Here is a 19,500-nt window from a genome sequence, read left to right as displayed (position 1 = left end):
GCGGGAGGAGGGAGAGGGAGGGGGCGGAGCCCCGTATGCCCCGTCCCCTACGCCGGCGCACGCAAGGCGCGCGCGCACTCTCAGATCGCGTCCGCCGGGCTGGGCCTGGTGCGCAGGCGCTGGGGAGAGACCGCGTGGGGCGAAGGCGGCGCTTGGTCGGTGAGGCCCGCGGCGGGATTTTCCCGGGCGGCGAGAGCGGTATGGTGGGGTGAGTGGGTGGGCGTCAGGCCCCTAATTCTCTCCTTCTCTTCCTTTCTCTCCACTAGGGGAGGCCCACTCCCCGGGGTGAGTGAGGAGAGGCCAGAGTGGGAGGCAGAGGGTCAGTGGGAGGGGTCCCGACGGGGAGGGGAGGCCCCTCACCCGGACCCTCCTCCCTCCGACTCTCCGTGGGCGGCTTCTGCGACTTCCAAGTCCGTGGCAGGCTCTCACCTGCTTTCCCCGGGTTGCGGAGCCGACTTGGGGAGGGCGGGCTGCGTTCAGCTGTCGCAGGTCACTCCCGTGCGTCTCCTCGGGCTTCTCCGCTCTCCGCGCCGCCTTCCCTTTTCCCAACTTGGGTCTGGAGATGAGTTATCCAGACGCCTCTGTGGTGTGAGGATTGAGGTTTTGCTTTCATTCTGTCACGCTGATGAGTGCGCCCTCCCCCAGGCAAGGGGGTTCCCTGGTTTCTCATTTCACCAGAGACTGCATCTATCAGTGATTAAGACTGGAAAGATGAAGGGAGAGACTGAGACTCTTTTCTATATATATGTCACCCACACAAATAGATCACAAAGGCACAACGGGCACCAACCTGGCCATTTAATTTTTGGTTCCTGGAGGGGACAAAAAGGAAGTTTTGCTTTCCACAGCGGACGATGAATGAACTTTGCCACCATAAGAGATGGATGGGACTGAATTTATAAAGAGGTTAAAAGGGCATATGACAGACACCTTGGGCTACTTGGGAAACTCTGGGAGTTTGGGAGATACTTAACTCCCAGGGCTGGTGGTGGTGGTGGGGAACTGCCACTGCTGAACAGAAGGACACTGCCCACCTGGGGGTTTGGATCTTGTAGTTGGTCAGCGTCACTGCTGTATGCTGGCTTTTCAAGAGTTCATTAGTAGCTTGTGGAATGCAACTGTAAGGTTTGATTTATTGCAGTGTTTTTCAAACTGAATCCTATGGTGAGTTGGAAATCAGTTTAGTAGATCACGGCCATTTAAAACATGAAACAGAAAATATCAGACAGTGTTGCACTTAGTAAGGGTATTGTTTCTTGACACTTGCTTCAGGTGTACACACACGTGTGAGTGTATTAGAAGGTGTTCTACAGTGTGTTTCTGTAGGTCGCAGTGAGAAAAATTTGAAAAGCATTGGTGTCCTGTGCCCTTCTATTTGCCCTCTTGCCTTTCTTTGCCTGAGTTTTCAGTCACTTAAAATTGTCCGTGAGGATGCAGTTAGCATGCCAGGAATATACAGTAAAGAACAAAGTGGATATTCTTCACGGAGGTTACTGTGTGAGATGAAAGACAGTTCACTGTTCATCACTGGAAATACTGTATGTGCTATTGAAAAACAAGGATTTTATTGAGGTAAGAAGTTGGTTGGCTTAATTAGGAAGGGCAGTTTTTCAACTGTGACAGAAAGGAAGATGGAGACGAAGCCCGTTTTTGGTAAGGTGCCTGGTGGGAAGGGTCTTTGTGGGTTTGGATTCTGGGAGTTGTGAAATTGGTGTAATCTATTGCATGTGTGGAACAATAAAATTCACTTTGAGGTCGAATAGCATTGTAATGGATATCTGAAAAATGGAAGTGGAGGCCATAGTTATCTGGTTTTTGGACTTCTGAGAATCACTAGAAGGCTTTTTTTTTTTTTTGGTTCAGTCTGTCTTGCCCAGGCTGGGGAGATCTGGGTGCAGCAGTGAAATCTCAGCTCACTGCAGCCTCTCCTGGGATCTAGCAATTCTTATGCTTCAGCCTTCCGGGTAGCTGGGACTGCAGGCGCGCGCCACCACTCCTGGCTGATTTTTGTATTTTTAGCAGAGATGAGGTTTCAACATGTTGCCCAGGCTGGTCTCCAACCCCTGGCCTCAATCAGTCTACCCAATTCGGCCTCCCAAAGTGCTGAGATTACAGGCATGAGCCTCCTTGTCTAGCCAGAAGGCATTTTTTATATGTTTTTATTTTTTACAAAATAGTATAGTTATGAGTCTGAGCATGTGGATTCCTGAGCTATTTCTGCCTGTGCTTGATTAGGGTCAGCACCTAATCCTTAAGGAGTGTGTGAGCCATCAAGTGACACTTTCCAGGGCAAGCATTTCAGAAAGCCTGACATGAGAATTAAGTGCCTTGTGGAATCCGTGAAGGAACAGTGGCCAAAATATTTTATTATTGCTCCTGAATATTAAAGATAAAATGTTTCCTGGGGTGGGGGGGGGGGAAGGAAATAACAACAACAAAATTTCTCCGGAGTCCACTTTTCAGGTAATTGGGCACTGAACATGGTTATTTAGACTCTCCTTAGCTCCTAGAGTCTTCAGTTGCAAGAATCCTTTAAAACCTATTTTGCTCCACTCATGTCTTTGGGATTATGATACCTGGGCCCACCTAAGACGGATTTTCCTACTGTCAGGTTGCTTGGCTAGTTCTTTTTTTTTTTTTTTTTTGAAACTGAGTCTCGCTTTATCGCCCAGGCTGGAGTGCAGTGGCGCAATCTTGGCTCACTGCAAGCTCCGCCTTCCGGGTTCACGCCCTTCTCCTGCCTCAGCCTCCCGCTAGCTGGGACTACAGGCGCCTGCCACTATGCCCAGCTAATTTCTTTTTGTATTTTAGTAGAGACGGGGTTTCACCATGTTGGCCAGGATGGTCTCGATCTCCTGACCTCGTGATCCGCCCGTCTTGGCCTCTCAAAGTGCTGGGATTACAGGCGTGAGCCACCGCGCCCAGCACTTGGCTAGTTCTTAGGGCTGTGTGGGGGCTCGAAAAGCAGGTTATGGTTTAGCCTTCTATTTTATAGGCTCATGATTTTTCTGGGTTGTTGCTTACCCCGGTATGATTTTACATGTGTATTTACAGTGACAACTAGTATGCAAGAGAAGACTGCAGTTCAGATCTCAGAAATGTTCTGGGTCAGGTAATATGCTGAATATTTAAAAAGGTCGTAGTAAAGTAGCTTACCATTCACCAGTGAAACACAACTCAGAGTAGGAAAGCCCTCTGTTAAAAACTCAAAAAATCATTTATGTCTTTAGAAAAGACAGGAAGCACTTTATCATGTCCACTCTAAACTGAAAACACTTTCAGGGCTGTGATCTTAAAGAGGCATCCATGGTGCTGCCCTAAGAATCAGGGAACAAGCTTGCTCTTCCGGGCCAGGATCTGGTAAGCAATTTATCCTGCAGATTTAGTCCCTACTGGATAATTCAGAGAAGGATTGTCCATGTTAAAATGATCCCTTATATGAGTGAAGCTAAAGCACTTCCATTTCCAGACCACTTTGCTTTTCCCAGTATGATCTCTGCTTGGCAGAGAGTCGTTGAGACCTGGACAGGTGATTCCAGGGTCACAGACTTGGTGTGAGAGAAGGGGAGGATGGAGTGAAAGAGATACATGCTTTCCATCAGCAGCACCCTCCCATCCCCATTCTTTAACTTTTCCACACTACTCTCCTGCCAGTCTGACATCTTTTTTTTTTTTTTTGAGACGGAGTCTTGCTCTGTCCCCCTGGCTGGAGTGCAGTGGCGCGATCTCGGCTCACTGCAAGCTCCGCCTCCCGGGTTCCTGCCATTCTCCTGCCTCAGCCTCCCAAGTAGCTGGGACTACAGGCACCTGCCACCGCGCCCGGCTAATTTTTTGTATTTTTAGTAGAGACAGGGTTTCACCATGGTCTCGATCTCCTGACCTTGTGATCCGCCCGCCTCGGCCTCCCAAAGTGCTGGGATTACAGGCGTGAGCCATCGCGCCCGGCCCAGTCTGACATCTTCATAAACCTGGAGCCCACCTAAACCTGGCCCAATGTGAGTACTAATAGGAAGGGAATTATGTATATGATTCAGTAGAATTTTACTTTACCTTGTGCAGTTTTTCCTGAGTTGGACCAGATGAAGAATATTACAAATTTATATCTGGATTATAGATGTTTGTATACTTGTGAGGTAGGGATGGGAGGGGGAGCAAAACTAGATAAACTATACAATTATCTCCACTTTGAAAAACCATCTTGAATAATTGAAAATTGTCAGATCTGTCTAAGTACTACTGCTTACTTTTTTTTTTTTTGAGGCAGGGTCTCACTCTGTCACCCAGGCTGGAGTGTTGTGTCAAAATTATGGCTCACTGCAACCCCCAACCCCTGAGCTCCAGTGATCCTCCTCCCTCAGCCTCCCAAAGTGGTGTAATTACAGGTGTGAACCACCACGCCCTGCTTTAAATACTTTTGCAACAAGGTGGGGCATAAGTTAGATAAACAAATATGGGACAATAACCCTAGACATGTTTTCCCTTTGTGAAATGGGATTGAGAAATGGGGTTTTCTCAGTGGTAGCTGTGGTGGAAACAGCCGATCATCCTATTGAGGGATACTTTACATTGATAGTGCTGCTGTGAAAACTCACACCTTGGCAGATCACTCAAAATCAGCTTTAGCTTTGGTCCAAGGCTGTCCTGCGTATAGTGCAGATATTTAATGAAGAGATGGCTTTTTGTTTCCTGAGTTTTTTAAAGATTATGTGGCAGCTTTGCCAAAGGAGAAGGAGTACTTACCTTGTGTGTGGAACAAATTATTTGTATCCGTGAAGCTTATTAGTGGCTAAAGCAGCATCACTGTGCAAGTATTGTGCAGTGTTTAATAAAAACAGCCTTGGGCTCTGATCTGGGCCTTATTGCCTTCTAACCTTGGGTGAGTCAACCAACAAGCTTTGCATTTCTGTCTTCATTTCTCCAACTCTGTGGAGCCTGCAGAACTGTTCAGAATCATTAGCAGATTCAGCCCCCTTGCAGACTATTGGTCTTTCCTGTTTGTCTTTGTTTCCATTGGGAGCTCAAACTGAAATCTTCAAAGAAAGTGATCTGTGTGAAAGTACTTTGAGAATTATAACATGCTGTTGTGTGAGGTTACCAAACCACGCACACACCACACTTCCTAAAAGGAAATAGTTGGGCAGCAAAAACAGTAATGAGTCTGTAAGCAACAAATGAAAGTACTTATTGGTCCAGAATGGTTGAGGAGAAACCTGAGATGTGAGGGGTTGTGTCTGCGTGACAGGACAGAGGGTCCCCAAAATTCCTTTTTGTTTTTGATTTGTCAGAGCTGCCAGGCCTTTGCTTTTCCTATTTTGATTAAGAAGGATATTTATACTCTCACACTGGCAGAGTTTGTCTTTTTTGCATCTGGGCTTTCCATTTGATTTTTCAGTGTCTCTTTTCCTGTCCGTTACGTACTAGCAGAACCTCCTTTAAAGGCTCATTTGTGATTGTGCTGAACTTTTTGTTTTCTCCTTTTTCTATAGAGGCCATTCCCCTTGAAAGGTCTTTAAAATGTAACCTGCCAGGTACCTAAAGATTGAAATTGTTTAGGTAGAAACAATGTATAATTATATATAGATCTGTGATACTAAATATATTTTGCTGATCCTCAAAACTTAATGGTACTTTCCAGCATTCCACAAAGCATCAGAGGTACAGACTCTTTGTGTCTGCCCTTCCAACTCAGAGTAGCTAAAAATGAGCTCTCTGGCAGAGGACGGTGGCTCACGCCTGTAATCCCAGCACTGTCGGAGGCCGAGGCGGGCAGATCACGAAGTCAGGAGATCGAGACCATCCTGGCTAACACGGTGAAACCCCGTCTCTACTAAAAATACAAAAAATTAGCGCCTGTAGTCCCAGCTACTCTGGAGGCTGAGGCAGGAGAATGACGTGAACCCAGGAGGTGGAGCTTGCAGTGAGCCGAGATCGCCACTGCACTCCAGCTTGGGCGACCGAGCAAGACTCCTTCTCAAAAAAAAAGAAAGAAAGAAAAAAGCACTCTGTGCCTGTGAGGCTCTCCCAAGTCACTGGGAGCCTGGGTAAAGGGCACAAGAAAAACCACAAACCCCGCTCACATGGAGCCTCTCTGGAGCTGGAGGTTGAATTATAAATCAGTTCTTTTTTTGTTTTGTTTCTGAGACAGAGTCTTACTCTGTCACCTAGGCTGGAGTGCAGTGGTGTGATCTCGGCTCACTGCAACCTTCGCCTCCCAGGTTCAAGAGATTCTCCTGCCTCATCCGGGGACTGACTGTAGCTGGGACTACAGGCACATGCCACCATGCCCCGCTAATTTTTGTACTTTTGGTAGAGACCAAAAATTTGGTATTGTTGGCCAGGCTGGTCTCAAACTCCTGACCTCAGGTGATCCGCCCACCTTGGCCTCCCAAAGTGTTTGGATTACAGGCGTGAGCCACCGTGCCCAGCCATAAATCAGTTCTGTCCACTTAATAGAGAGTTACTCAGCTGTAGGTGTGCTAGGCACAGTTCTGGGCACTGAGTGTCTGGCACCGAGCCTCAGAGCAAGGGCTGGTCCCTGCTCTCACAGAGCATGCAATCCAATGGAATCTGTAGGGCGATGCCAATTTCCCCATATTCCATTGAAATCCTTAGTCCTCCCTTGCCTCTACAACTGAAGGGAGATCTTAAAGCAAGATGGAAAATGAGCATGGCTTGGATTGTATTAATTTCTTTTTTCTTTTCCTTCCACCCACCCTCTCTTCCCACCCCCGACCCCAGCTCTTTTTAAGGAGAAGTTGATTCATTTTCTAAAACAGGAGGGTAATACTTAGTGCTGATCAGGAAGTGGCATGAAAAGCCGTCTCTGGCACCAAAGTTTTCCAAATACCTGGCCTCCTCTAAGTGAGAGTGTCGTAGAGAAGGAACTATCGTTGAAGCCAGTCTCCTGTGCACAAGACTCAGAGTGACATTCCTTGTGAAACAACCATTGTATATAGACTAGGTCTGAAGTGATTCAGAATCTGTGTCCATAGGATAGATTTATGCTAGGAAATAATATCAGGGTCCATCAAAGTTGCTTTGAAGTAAATTGCTGCCTCCATTGCTCTTCCCTGATCTGAAGCAGTTATTTTAGTGGTGGGATGAGGCATTTTCCGTAGTGGACAGTATAGGCACCAGGCCCAGGAGGTGAGTCCAGGGGGCCTGGAAAAAAAGCACGGGCTAATCTTCCATGATTAGCACCATCATTCTCTTACAGCGTGTTTGCCTGACATGTCCTGATTCTGAAAATACAGATAAGAGCTCTACCGTGTCTGGATTTCCCTCCGTCAGAGCCATGGGGGATCTGTCTATCTCTTGGCTACCTCATTTATTTTATTCAACAAGTATTTATTGCACTCCCACTGTTACTATCAGGACTGGCTGGGGTCTTTTGCTAGGGTGGAAGAGGAGGGTACAACAGTTTGTTTTTTTTGGAGGGATACAGGACATATATACAATAAGTGAATGTATTTGGTTCTTTTGTGCTTTCAAGTTCATAGGAATGCTAACTGCTGGCCATTTGATGTCTGAGTCCTTTGGGTTTAGGTCTAGAGGTCAATATCAGATCCACTAAAGAGCTAGTGAAAAGTCACTGAATTGGGAAATGCTCCCTAGAGACATGAATATATCACTCTTGTGTTTGAGGGCAGTACAGGTAATCCTTACCATCAGAGTCTGTGTGGCTCCTGAATTCCTGTAGCATGTTCAGATGCCATGTTGTCAGAATATCTGGTTTCTGAATTTTGGATAGCGAGTAGGAAGAAATAGAATGTTAAAGGACATCAGCCTTATCTCAAAGTATCCACATTTACTCAGTGTCGGTGTTTGGATAGTGAATATTGACTCTGAGCGTTGCACTGGCACAAGGATGTCCCAGTGTTCAGGAGGGGTAGCAATTGATGCTGCCGTTTGACACAAGACTTTGTGGAGGAGATTCTTGTGGAGCTGGATCACATTTGGCTGGGCAGAGATGAGTGTTGGTTGTGGAGATGGCATGAGAGCAAGGTGCAGAGAGGAGGCCTGAGTTTGTGTTTGTGCACTGACAGCCTTACAGAGTCTAGGGAGGTGCTTTGTGATGACACCTGAGTCAGGAAAGTTCTGGGAAGCCCTTAAGTGCTTCTGCAGTTCTTGGACTAATATCAGCGTTCTTGAGGAAGCAGTGTGGTGCTGAGAGGCAGGGTGTTGCACTTCTCGGGAGAGGGAATGTGGGTGGTGCTGGGTGAATCTTGAGGGTTCTGTGGAGTCGCTCAGGAGACTCTTCTCCCCCAGGGAGCCAAAGGCCTGCCAGCATCAGATGGGAACAGCTTGGCAGGCATTTGAGCTAACGCAGCCTGGACCAGAAGGACTCTACTTTTCAGAAGTTTTGTTTTGTTGTTTGTTTTTTTGCCAGTTTTTAGCTATTGCTCTGAGTATGGATCTCTTCTTGCCTCCTGTACTACAAATTGTCTTCAAAACTTAAATTAGATTAAAGGGAATAATTTTCACCTGGTATGTGTCTCCATTTCAGTTGATTCAGCTAGCACTGAATTGGCTGTGAGTAAAATGTGCATGTGACGTCAGTGTTCTTTTTTTTTTTTTTTTTTGATGGAGTCTCACTATATTGCCCAGGCTGGAGTGCAGTGGCCCAACCTTGGCTAACTGCAACCTCCGCCTCCCAGGTTCAAGCGATTCTCCTGCTTCAGTCTCCTGAGTAGCTGGGACTACAGGTGCCTGCCACCACGCCCGGCTTGTTTTTGTATTTTTAATAGAGAAGGGGTTTCACCATGTTGGCCAGGCTGGTCTCGAACTCCTGACCTTAAGTAATCCGCCTGCCTTGGCCTCCCAAAGTGCTGGGATTATAGGCATGCACCACTGCGCCCAGCTGACGTCAGTATTCTTGATGGAACAAGAATGATTTAATAGTTGTAAAATATTAATATTTAAATTAAAGTTGCCGTGTTTACTCTGTTGAGTAAGAACATGGGTTTAGGAAGCCCACAACTGGGGTTCATATTTCAGCCTGGTCACTCCTAGCCATGTGACCTTGGGCAAGTTATTTAACCTCTCTGGGCTTTATTTCTTTGTGTATAACAATGAGGCTAATAATAGTTGTACCCATTTCATAGAGGTTTTTGAGGTTTATTTTATTTATTTATTTTTTTGAGACAGAGTTTTGCTCTTGTCGCCCAGGCTGGAGTGCAATAATGCAATCTCAGCTCGCCACAACTTCCACCTCCAGGGTTCCAGCGATTCTCCTGCCTCAGCTTCCTGAGTAGCTGGGATTACAGAGTTGTGCCACCATGCCTGGCTAATTTTGTATTTTTAGTAGAGATGGGGTTTCTCCATGTTAGTCAGGCTGATCTCAGACTCCTGACCTCAGGTGATCTGCCCACCTCAGCTGGGATTACAGGTGTGAGCCACTGTGCCCGGCCATGAAGTTTAAATGAGATGGTATGTAAGACACTTAGCCTGCTGCCTGACACATTGTAACCATTTGATAAGTGTTCATAAACAAAGAGCACAGAAAGAGGCCAAATGACCCTTAAAGCTGCTTGACACCCAGGGCTCTCGTGTGAAATGAGTTTGGTATAGCAGAGCGAGGCTGCAGAGTGCGGTTGGAACGCCCTTGGACTGAACCTGGATCCAGTTCTGGTTCTGCCCTTGACTAATTGTGGGATTCTACACAAGTCACTTAATCTGCCTATATATCAATTTTCTAATCTTTAAAATGATATATGACATGATGATGATGATAGCTTATTAGCTGGTAAAGAGTGCCAGGCACTATGCTAAGTGCTTTGCATGGCTTATCTAATTGAATCCTCATAACTACCTTGGGGGAAGATACTGTTAGTATCCCTGTGTTACAAATGGGAAACCAAAGCTCAGCAGTTTGGTTACTTGTCCAGGGTTACCTCACCAGTAAAAGTAAAGCTGGTCTCATTTGGTAGTCTGTGATTCTCTGTGTGTCAGATGTTAGTAGTTGCATACATTAGCTGCCTTCTTTTGCATTTAATTTTTCTAATCATAATTACATTTTGGCTAATGCTTCATGGGTTGTCTTAAGGAAAACATTTGGGAGTAAGTTTGGGATTTGAGGCTAAATTGTAGTTAATAAGCATTTAAAGGCCAGTTGTGGTGGGTGACTCACACCCATAATCCCAGCACTTTGGGGGGCTGAGGCGGGAGGATTACATTAACTCAGGAGTACTCAGGAGTTCAAGGCCAACCTGGGCAACAAAGTGAGACCATCATCTCTGAGAAAAAAACCCAAAAAATTAGCCTGGCATCCTGGTGCGTGTCTGTGGTCCTGACTATTCGGGAGGCTGAGGTGGGAGGATCACCTGAGCTTGGGGAGTTCAGGACTGCAGTGAGCTGCGATTGTACCACTGCATTCCAGCATGGGTGACAGAGCAAGACTCTGTCTCAAGGAAAGAAAAAAAAAAAGTATTTATGGAGTGTCTAGGTATTCCTGGGGAAGAGTGGATTCCTCTGCCCCCCCCCCCCCCCAACATTCTTATTAAATAAAGTCTTATCTGAGGTGGTTTGAACTTGTGCAAAGCAAAGCTGTGTGTAAATACTACAGTGTAGAGGCTTTTCTCGGCAGACCTCTTGAATGGGCACCTCTGCAGCCAAACATTTGGGTGGAAAAACAGGTGTGTTTTGCAGCTGGCTACAGGCCTTTCTGAAGCACTCTCTGAAGTGATGTTCTGGTGTTTCAGAGCGCTGGCAGCCTCTATATTTGTTAGTGCTAGGGAGCAACAGGGTTGAGATTCTGAAAACTGGAGCCACAAGTCTTGGGTTGGTGTTTGCTCTTTCAACTAACTCTTCAACTTGGTTTCCCAAAGCCCACTTTCAGCTGTAGTATGGTGTAGGTCAGTTTTCCATTTTACAGTGTTGTTTGGGAGACTGACCCAAATAGAGACTTTGGTCTTTGACTTGGCAAGAGCAGCCTTTGGCTTTGCTTTGCTGGCCTTGAGCTGTACAGGTGTTCTGGCCTTTACATTTGGGGGAAAGGTGATGTAGTGACAGACAACTTGAGTGGCTGCTTAGATACTTTACTTTCTTTTAGGGAGTTAAAGTACTGGTTTCAGAAGGCGCATGAGTATCAACAAGGGCAATAGTGTGCAGTTTTTCCTCTGTGGAGGACTCGAGAAGTAGTCCCTGGCTGGATTTATAACCAAGGGTTCATATTTTCCTCCTGCCTGTAGAAGTGATATAATAAGGAAGGCATTCTCTGTGCTGCTGTATTTTTTTTATAGCAGAAGCTGTTGTGGGCCATGCCACCTCTCCAACCCCAGAGTTAGAACGTGAATCAGCAAAATCGGAGCTAGAGCTCTGTCTAATCATCTGTGTATCCTTTAACCACTAAGATTTATATTTTGTGACTAATGATCTTGTGCTGGAAGTGCCATCTCCCACACAAGTCCCCAAAGAAAACTGGCTCTAAGGGCTGTGACTTAGAAACCAATTTTTCCCCCTCTCATTTTTCCTGCAGGATCTATCTTGGGATCCCATGGCTTTCTTTACTGGGCTCTGGGGCCCCTTCACCTGTGTACGCAGAGCACTGAGCCATCGCTGTTTCAGGTAACTTTTCCCATTAAGTCCTTAAAACTGTCTTTGTGTAAGATTCCTATCAGGGCTGGGTGTTATGGTGACTAGATAGAACAGGAGTAAAAACTCGGGGAGGTAAGCATGGGGTTGGGAAAAGCTAAAGGGATCAGGCCGAGCTGGCTTGGTTGGTCTGGTCACAGGATGGGGGATAGGTAAAGAGGTGATGATGCTGTTAGAAGTGCGACGGGGAATGGCATATGGTGGAAGCTTTTACTCTTCAGTCCTTGCAAGACTCTTAGAGTGAATCTGACATCTCTCAACCCTGTCATTCCCCTACAGCATTAAAATCCTCTCTTTTAAAAATGAAATTTTTTAAATTACAAAAATAATACATGCTTATTACCAAGAACTTGAGCATGATAGAAGTGTGACACCCTCCTCTTCTTGTAGATGCTAAGCCAGGAGAGCACAGGAGGCACGCCCGTTGGCAGACATGCCTCCTGGCCCTGTCATGCCCTCATCCCACAGGTGTTTCCTGAGCACCGCGCCTGGGGTTGGCCATACAGAGATGAATGAGAGTTGCTTCCTGTCCTGAAAGAATTCTCACTGTCAGCTATAGGAGCAAACTTGAAAATAAGTAACTCTAAGAAAATGTGATAGAATATTTTAATAGAGGATTGTACTTTTGATGGTCTCTCATAGGAGCTGCTAGTGGAGGAAGAGAAGGAGAAAGAGTGGAGGCAGTCTTCTCAAAAGGGAGGTGGGGGCAGATCCTGTCTAGGCCTTCAGGAAGAATTGGGAGGAAGGGTGTGCTTGGGGAACTCCAGTAGTTCCTGGTTGCTCCTGCCCAGAGTGGTAGAATGTGTGGCCTTAGAAGGTAGGTAAATTGGGACAAAGTTGTTGACAATGTAGATGGTGGGGAGTAGCATCACTTTTATATTCTAAAGAGAGCTCTTTGTCTGCAAAGTGAAGTGCAGTGGGAACCAACTAGGACAGTAATGTCACAGTCTTGGTGCAGGAGAGTGAGCTGCTCAATGAAGGAAGTTGTTGGCGGGATTGGAGAGAAAGGACATAGGTGCTTAGCGGGTGATATTAACAGGACTTGGTGGCCAGTTGATGTTGGTGGAGAGAGGTTTATGGCTTGGGTTCTGGTGCTGCTGGAGAAGCCATTATCTAGATAAGTGTAGCAGCAGGAGGAGGTTTGCAAGGGGAGGCAGTGAGGTCAGTTTGGGACCTACTGAGTTTGCAGTATCTGTAGAGTAGGGAGTTGAGGAGAGTGGAAATGTATGGAACTAGAATATAGAAGAGAGGCGGGGCTGGAGATGGAATTTACTAGTTGGCAGCAATGCTAATGGGCAAGACTGCCTAGAGTAGGCATAAAAAACAAGAGAAGAGGTCCTAGGATTACCCTGTGGAAACACCAGCATCAGGTGCTAGCATCAGGAAAACAGGAATCCCACTGTAATCGTCTTGTTTAATAATACCTTGTCTGTCTTTAATAAGTACTCTGTAAAAATTTTTTTTTCTAATGAGGAAAAATGTATTAAAAGATTGTTACCTTGACTTATTTCCAGTTTCTGCTATGTTGTGTCAGGGACTTCCCTTTGCAAACTTACCCATATCTTCTAGTTCCCAGCAACATGTAAATAAGAAAATTAGGGAATGGTGTATTCTGGGGAAGCAGGTTTTTCAGGATAGGCAGTGGATGAGGCCTAGCCCATAAGGGATTCCTTTAAGTCTTCAGAGTCCTTTTGGAAAGCAAAGGCTTTAAGTTAGGCTGCTGTGAAGTTCATTGTCACGTTGGGTTCTCTTTAAAACTCATCCAAATTGAGATCTTGACACAACAGCAGAAGCTCTCAATTGTGAGGAAACTGTTGTGGGTACAGATAAGTCTTCACAAAGTCCTGACTTTCTGGTGCTGCTCCTGGACAGCACTCTGCTGTGTGTGTGTTGCTGACATGTACTTTCTCCCTAGCCTTGACCTTTCAGAGGCCTGTGCACCCTCACCATGAGAGATACAGACTGCAGACTTTTTTTTCTCCCACCAGCACCACTGGGAGCCTGAGTGCGATTCAGAAGATGACGCGGGTACGAGTGGTGGACAACAGTGCCCTGGGGAACAGCGCATACCATCGGGCTCCTCGCTGCATTCATGTCTATAACAAGAATGGAGTGGGCAAGGTGGGCGACCAGATACTACTGGCCATCAAGGGACAGAAGAAAAAGGCGCTCATTGTGGGACATTGCATGCCTGGCCCCCGAATGACCCCCAGATTCGATTCCAACAACGTGGTCCTCATTGAGGACAACGGGAACCCTGTGGGGACACGAATTAAGACACCCATCCCCAGCAGCCTGCGCAAGCGGGAAGGCGAGTATTCCAAGGTGCTGGCCATTGCTCAGAACTTTGTGTGAGTTGAGCCCAGGCCTCTGGTTGCAGGAGGGTTCGTGAATGGAGCAGTTCTGAGAACGACTCTTTTGCTAAGGGAGCTTGGGAGCCACATGGCTGCTCCCTTCACACTGGGTAACAGTGTAATGTCCTGTGAGAGAATAAATATATTCATTTATGTGTTCCGGAGCTTTCTGGGATGTGGTGGGAAAATAAATGACACTGAAGCAGTTGAAAGGTGGCTTACCCAAGTCTGGCCACACGGGGTAGCATTCTTTACATGGAGCAGCCTTGGTGCCAGGGTCTGAGCCCTTGCTTTTCTGGTTTGGACCCTGTGAGTTCACGCAGGACTGTCAGGCCCTGGAAAACTGAGGTACACACCAAATGCCAATTTATAAATGTACCGTGGAGTCTGCCACTTTCTAACCAAAAGATATTTGTTTTTGTTTTTCTCATCCCAAATATCCTCTTCCTGTATTAGTGGGCTTGAGGCTTTAAATGGTTATAAAGATGACCAGGTTAGCATGGAATAAGAGCAGAGAGGCTGATTTAATCTAGTGAACATTCCCTTTAGGCTGTAGTAAAGCCCAGACAGTAATTCTTTCTTTGTTCTGGATAGTCTGCCAGAACACGCCTCTGTGCCCAGTAGCAGAGCTTCCTCCCTGGACTGCTGGAGAAATGGATACATTCTTACATTTTGCAGATGACATAATCTTGGGCCTGTGCAGGTGATTCAGTGAGTTATCTTTCCTTCATCTGTTGGTCTGCTTGGGGACATTTAGAGGCTCCCTTAGTTTCTTTAGTGGAGCCTCATCAACTTATTTATAAATTCTTTTTTTTTTTTTTCTTTTTTGAGACGGAGTCTCGCTCTGTCACCCAGGCTGGAGTGCAGTGGTATGATCTTGGCTCACTGCAACCTCCACCTCCCGGATTTAAGCGATTCTCCTGCCTCAGCCTCATGAATAGCTGGGATTACAGGCATGCACCACCACACCCAGCTGATTTTTGTATTTTTAGTAGAGACGGGGTTTCACCATGTTGGTCAGGCTGTTCTCGAACTCCTGACCTTGTGATCTGCCCACCTGGGCTTCCCAAAGTGCTGGGATTACAAGTGTGAGCCACTGTGCCTAGCCCTTTTTTTTTTTTTTTTTTAATTCATTTAGAATACCTTAGGTAGTTAACTCATTAAATGAGTAACTAATCTCAGTGGCTTCTGAGAGTCAGAGTAGGATAATAATTAGGAACACAAGCTCTTGTAGCCAGACTGTATGGGTTTGAAGCCTGACTCTACCACTTAATGACTATGGGCAAATTATTTTACTTTTCTGTGGCTCAGTTTCCTTATCTGTAAAAGGGGATGTAATAATGGTAACTACTTGATAGAATTGTTGTGAAGATTAAATGAGTTTGTACTTGTAAGTGCTTAGAACAATATCCTGGCAATAATAAGCACTCAGGCTGGGCATGATGGCCCATGCTTGTAGTCTCAGCTCCTCAGGAAGCTGAGGTAGGAGGAGCACTTGAGCTGAAGAGTTGAATCCAGCCTTAGCAACGTGGCAAGACCATGTTGCTAAAAAAACATGAAAGAAAAAACAAAAACACTCAATAGGTACTTTTAGAAATAGGAATTAGCTATTTCCTATTGTCACGACTGCATGGGTCAGCACTGAGAAAACAAAGGTGAGTAAAAGCAGGTGTGGCCCCTGCTTTCCTGGAGCTTATAGAGTCCCAGGGGAAATCAACATGAATCAATTCCTCAAACAAGTGCAAAGTCCCAAGAGTAGCAAGGGTCAGTGATAAAGGAGCTAGAGTTTTTCAGTGGGATCAGAGGCAGCTTCCCTGAGGAAGGATTGCATCAGCTGCAGTCTGAATATGTACAGTGATAGAAGTCAGTAGTGGTTACCTGGGGGGTAGGGAAGGTGTAGACTGGAAAGGGGAAAGAGGGAACCTTCTGGGTCTCAGGAATGTTCTAAAATCTAGATCTGTGTGGGAGTTCCATGAGGATAGACATCTGTAAATAATTACTGAGCTGTATACTTTAGTGCACTTCACTCATAGTGAAATAAATGAATAGGCATTAGCTAGGTGAGAGAAGAGGAGGAAACGTTGCTGGTAGAGGGAAGGGCATGTGCACAAACCCTGTGACAGGAGGGAATGGGATAAATGCCAGGTCTAGAAGAAAAAGCCATTGTGGCTGGAGCCACAAGAGGGATCATGATGTGGGTTGAAGCCAAAAGAGGAGTGGGGCCTTATGAGCCCTCGGAAGATTTTCCTCATGCTGAGGGCATTGGGATGCTGTTGGAGAGTAATTTAGCAAGTGGAATAAGGCTGGTGGGAGGGGAGATTTGCTCTGCAGAGAGATCCTCGGGGAGGCCAGAAGGGATGAGTGTGTGCTTTGCAATAGACTATACGCGAGGTGATAATATGGACCGGGGTGGTGGTGGAGGGCAGTGGGCATCTTTAGGAGGTGGAGTTGACTTGGTAATCGGTTAGTAATGGGGAATAGTAATGGGGAAAGGCCAGGGATGGGTCTGAGGTTTCTGGCTTCTATACCTGGATGGTTGGTTGTGTTGAACATGGAGCTAGGTTGGAGGATTAGGGAGGAAGAGCAGTTGTGGGCAAGCTGAATGGAGGTGCCTTTGAGACATCGAAGAGATGTCGAGTAGGTAGCTGGATATAAATCTCTTAAATTGGAATAACACTGAGGACACTGAGTTTCAGAGGTAAGAGGTGATTTCTCAAGGTTCTACAGCTAGTAAGTGGTAAAGCTGGTCTCAGAGCTGGATCCTGTGACTTCTAACCGAGGGTCCTCCCACAACATCATTGGGTCTTCCTTTCGTAGTTGATGAGTCTACTCCATCTTGACCCGATTCTTACTAGCTGTGAACCTAGAGGCTGATGTTCTGATTTTCCTGAGTTCTGTGGGCACACCTTGGAGCCCATTGCCCACTGAGCCTTGACTGCAATGAGGCAGAGGCTCTTAGTTTAACATCTTCCATTGGAGGAGCACATCGCTCCCCAGGGCTCCTCTGACTAAGCCTGATTCAAGGTACTCTGGGTATTTTAGGAGCTAATATCCTCTCCTTCTGGCCCTCTAGAAGGGCTGACATGCTCTGCTGCAGTGGTTGGATGTGGTCAAGGAGGAGGAATCATTGAAACCAGGGCCTGCTTTGCCAGTGGTGAGTGTTTCTCTCCAGCGGCAGCAGCTGGTGCTCAGCAGGTTCTTAATGTCCCTGCTTTCTGTGCTACTTCCTAAAGGCTGTGGGAGGTAGAGAGCCCTGGCCTGAGGCAAAGGGAAGGTGGAATTGTTCTCAGCCTGGCACCACTTGCTCAAGGGCTGGACCTTTGCTCTCACTGGGGCAGCTTGACCCAAGCTGCCCTCTGGCTTCTCAGGTTGCTTGCTTTCTGGGGTCAGCCTCACTTCTTCCTCTGCCCTTAGTCAGCAGGAAGTATCTTCCTTTCACGTGCTTGCAGGGTGCTGCCTCCCCTCACCCGCCTCCCTGCTGTTGAGGTTTGCCAGAGTCATTCAGATGACTCTCCTCTGTCCTCGCTGTCCCCTCCTCTGGTCTTCATGGACTTAAACCTTCTTCCCAAGGTGTTCTGTGCTGACCACTGGAAGGCTGTGGTTTCAACAAAGTCTGTGGCCAGGGCCTGTGACGCAGGCCCTTGCAGCACAGCCCAGAATAGCCTCGGCTTTGCTGCTTTTCCAGCTGCCCTATCACTTTGCAGGCTGGGATCTAATTTGCTGTCCACCCTCTCCACCCCAGTCTCTCAGTCAGTGCTGCTTTCTTTGCCCATAAAATATTTATAATCACAGATTATGTTTCCCTATGAGTATAAACTTGCTTTTGTTGTTTTTCCCTTTCTGTGCCCTTAAGAATCTGCCCCTGACAGGCCAAAGGGCTTTATTCTCTGGGTTCATGGACTTCATCACACTTTCTTTGCTGAAGTGGCTGGCTCCCTCTGCTAGACCACTGCTGAAGAAATGTGAGAAAAGAGCTCTAGGTTAGTTATTGTAGTCAGAGACCTGGGTTCCAGATGGAACCCTGCTGCTTACTAGCCACAGCCTCTCGAGTTGGGAGCTTATTGCTCGAGGGCTTGGTGCTCAGGACCTCTGGCCAGTGGGTGTGACTCCTAAGGACCAGCCACACTGAGGGATATACCCTTGGCTGCTGATGAGGTGAGGGGGGACCTGGCCAAAGCATGTGCAGAGAGGCCTTGCCACCATCAGCACTCCTGAAGCTAGTCACCTCTGGCACAGATGTCCAGTCTACTTCCTGTGTGCCTTTGGGAAGTAGCACAGAAAGCTGGGAAATTAAGAGCCACTAAGTACCAGCTGCTGCAGCTGGGGAGAAGCACTCACCACTGAGTTTCTCTCCTGAAATTCTCAAGCCCAGCCTTGCACTTAGGAGGGCAGTGGCCACTGTGAGGCAGAATTCACTGGAGGTGTGCCTCCTCCTGTGTCAGAGTGAGGAGGAGGGCCAGGGCTGGGGTCTCTCCGGGGGTGAGATCCTACTGTGCAGGTGGGAGCCCAAGGCCGTTCCGCTCCAACCTCCCTGTGCGCAGCCTCCTCAGTGTCCTTGCTCAGGCTTCTTACTGCCTTTCTTGGCCTCTTCTCATGGTCTTTGATTTTCTTTCTCAGTGGCTGAGAAATCTTGTTTTTGACAAAAATTATATAATACTGTACTAAAATGCTTAACTGAAATTCGACTCTGTACCAGCAGCTGCATTTCTTTTCTTCCTCTAATTTTGTAATTCAGACTTAAAATCGTGGGACTTTTGTTTTATTCTTTCCCACCGGGAGAATGGTAACGGATCACAATTCAGTTCTTCCCAGCATTTTGGACACCTTCTTGCTGAATTATTTTGCCAAATATTAGTAATTTTCTGAATTATTTGGGCTTCCTGGGCTGAAAGTGGTGATGAGTTTGCTTCTTAACTTTCAATATAAAGATGGTGATTCCCAGCTAGATTTGGGAACAGTAATAATTTGTTGTCATTTGCTTGGTATTATGGCAGGCTGTTTCATAAGACACACCACAGGCATTTTTAAAATGAAAATTAAACTTATTTTATTTTGGGAGTTTCATAAGAACTCCTGAATAATTGTGATACCTTTGGATATTATGAAACCTTGATTGGCAACTGATTTGAGGCCAAGTGTTTACACACTCAATAGAGACAGTTCTTGGCCAATCTGGACTGATGATCCAGTGTGTGATCACAGCTGCTCTCCCTGCTCCCCACTGAGCTCCCTGTTGATTGGCACCAGTTCTCAGGGGGCTGCCCAGCACAGGAAGAGGAGAGAAAGAGAGACCTTTGGGTGCTGACCTTCTCAAGGGATACTACACCTGGCCTCCAGTGGGTTTCCCAGGCAGGGAGTGGGCTGTGCTGCCCCATGCCCACAGGCTAACCCAGTGCCCTTCTTGGCTGGCCATGGCTAATGTCTGCAAAGAGGCAGGCACACATGGGTCAGGGAGCCAGGGCTTTCATTTGTCCATGTGTCTCACTGGCATCCTGTCAACCAACTGCATTAACTTACCAGTTTGCTGCCAGGTCTGGTAAAAGGTTTGCAGGTA

The 19,500-nt window shown here is 46.8% G+C and overlaps 2 protein-coding genes across 5 annotated transcripts in view; one reads left to right on the top strand and one right to left on the bottom strand.

Moving 5' to 3' along the window:
• The window catches only part of TMEM63B (transmembrane protein 63B), a 29,674-nt gene extending 28,984 nt beyond the window's left edge, over positions 1–690 (bottom strand). For both annotated transcript variants that reach the window (XM_017957888.2, XM_009205268.3), the window contains exon 1: positions 430–690. The gene's annotated coding sequence lies outside the window, so the exon portion shown is untranslated. The remainder of the gene's footprint in view (positions 1–429) is intronic.
• On the top strand, positions 56–14,110 carry MRPL14 (mitochondrial ribosomal protein L14). Of its 3 annotated transcripts, none has more exons than XM_031667108.1 (3): positions 56–198; positions 11,477–11,565; positions 13,581–14,110. In XM_031667108.1, the coding sequence occupies exons 2-3, from the start codon at positions 11,495–11,497 to the stop codon at positions 13,945–13,947; spliced, it is 438 nt and encodes a 145-aa protein (XP_031522968.1). In that variant the 5' UTR covers positions 56–198; positions 11,477–11,494; the 3' UTR covers positions 13,948–14,110. The 3 variants fall into 3 exon arrangements, with proteins under 3 accessions (XP_031522968.1, XP_031522967.1, XP_031522966.1); XM_031667107.1 differs by having other exon boundaries at positions 57–159; XM_031667106.1 differs by having other exon boundaries at positions 95–208.
• Positions 14,111–19,500: the final 5,390 nt, after the last annotated feature.

Source organism: Papio anubis, chromosome 6 (assembly GCF_008728515.1).
Source record: "Papio anubis isolate 15944 chromosome 6, Panubis1.0, whole genome shotgun sequence".
NCBI classification, from domain to species: domain Eukaryota; kingdom Metazoa; phylum Chordata; class Mammalia; order Primates; family Cercopithecidae; genus Papio; species Papio anubis.
This window is presented reverse-complemented; position numbering and strand designations above follow the sequence as displayed.

What these genes read in the sequence shown, in the direction of transcription:
- MRPL14 (XM_031667108.1), top strand. Translation starts at nt 11,495, where the DNA reads ATGGCTTTCTTTACTGGGCTCTGGGGCCCCTTCACCTGTGTACGCAGA. An exon ending in CTGAGCCATCGCTGTTTCAG is followed by an intron (nt 11,566 to 13,580) that starts GTAACTTTTCCC and finishes TTCTCCCACCAG; the next exon opens with CACCACTGGGAGCCTGAGTG.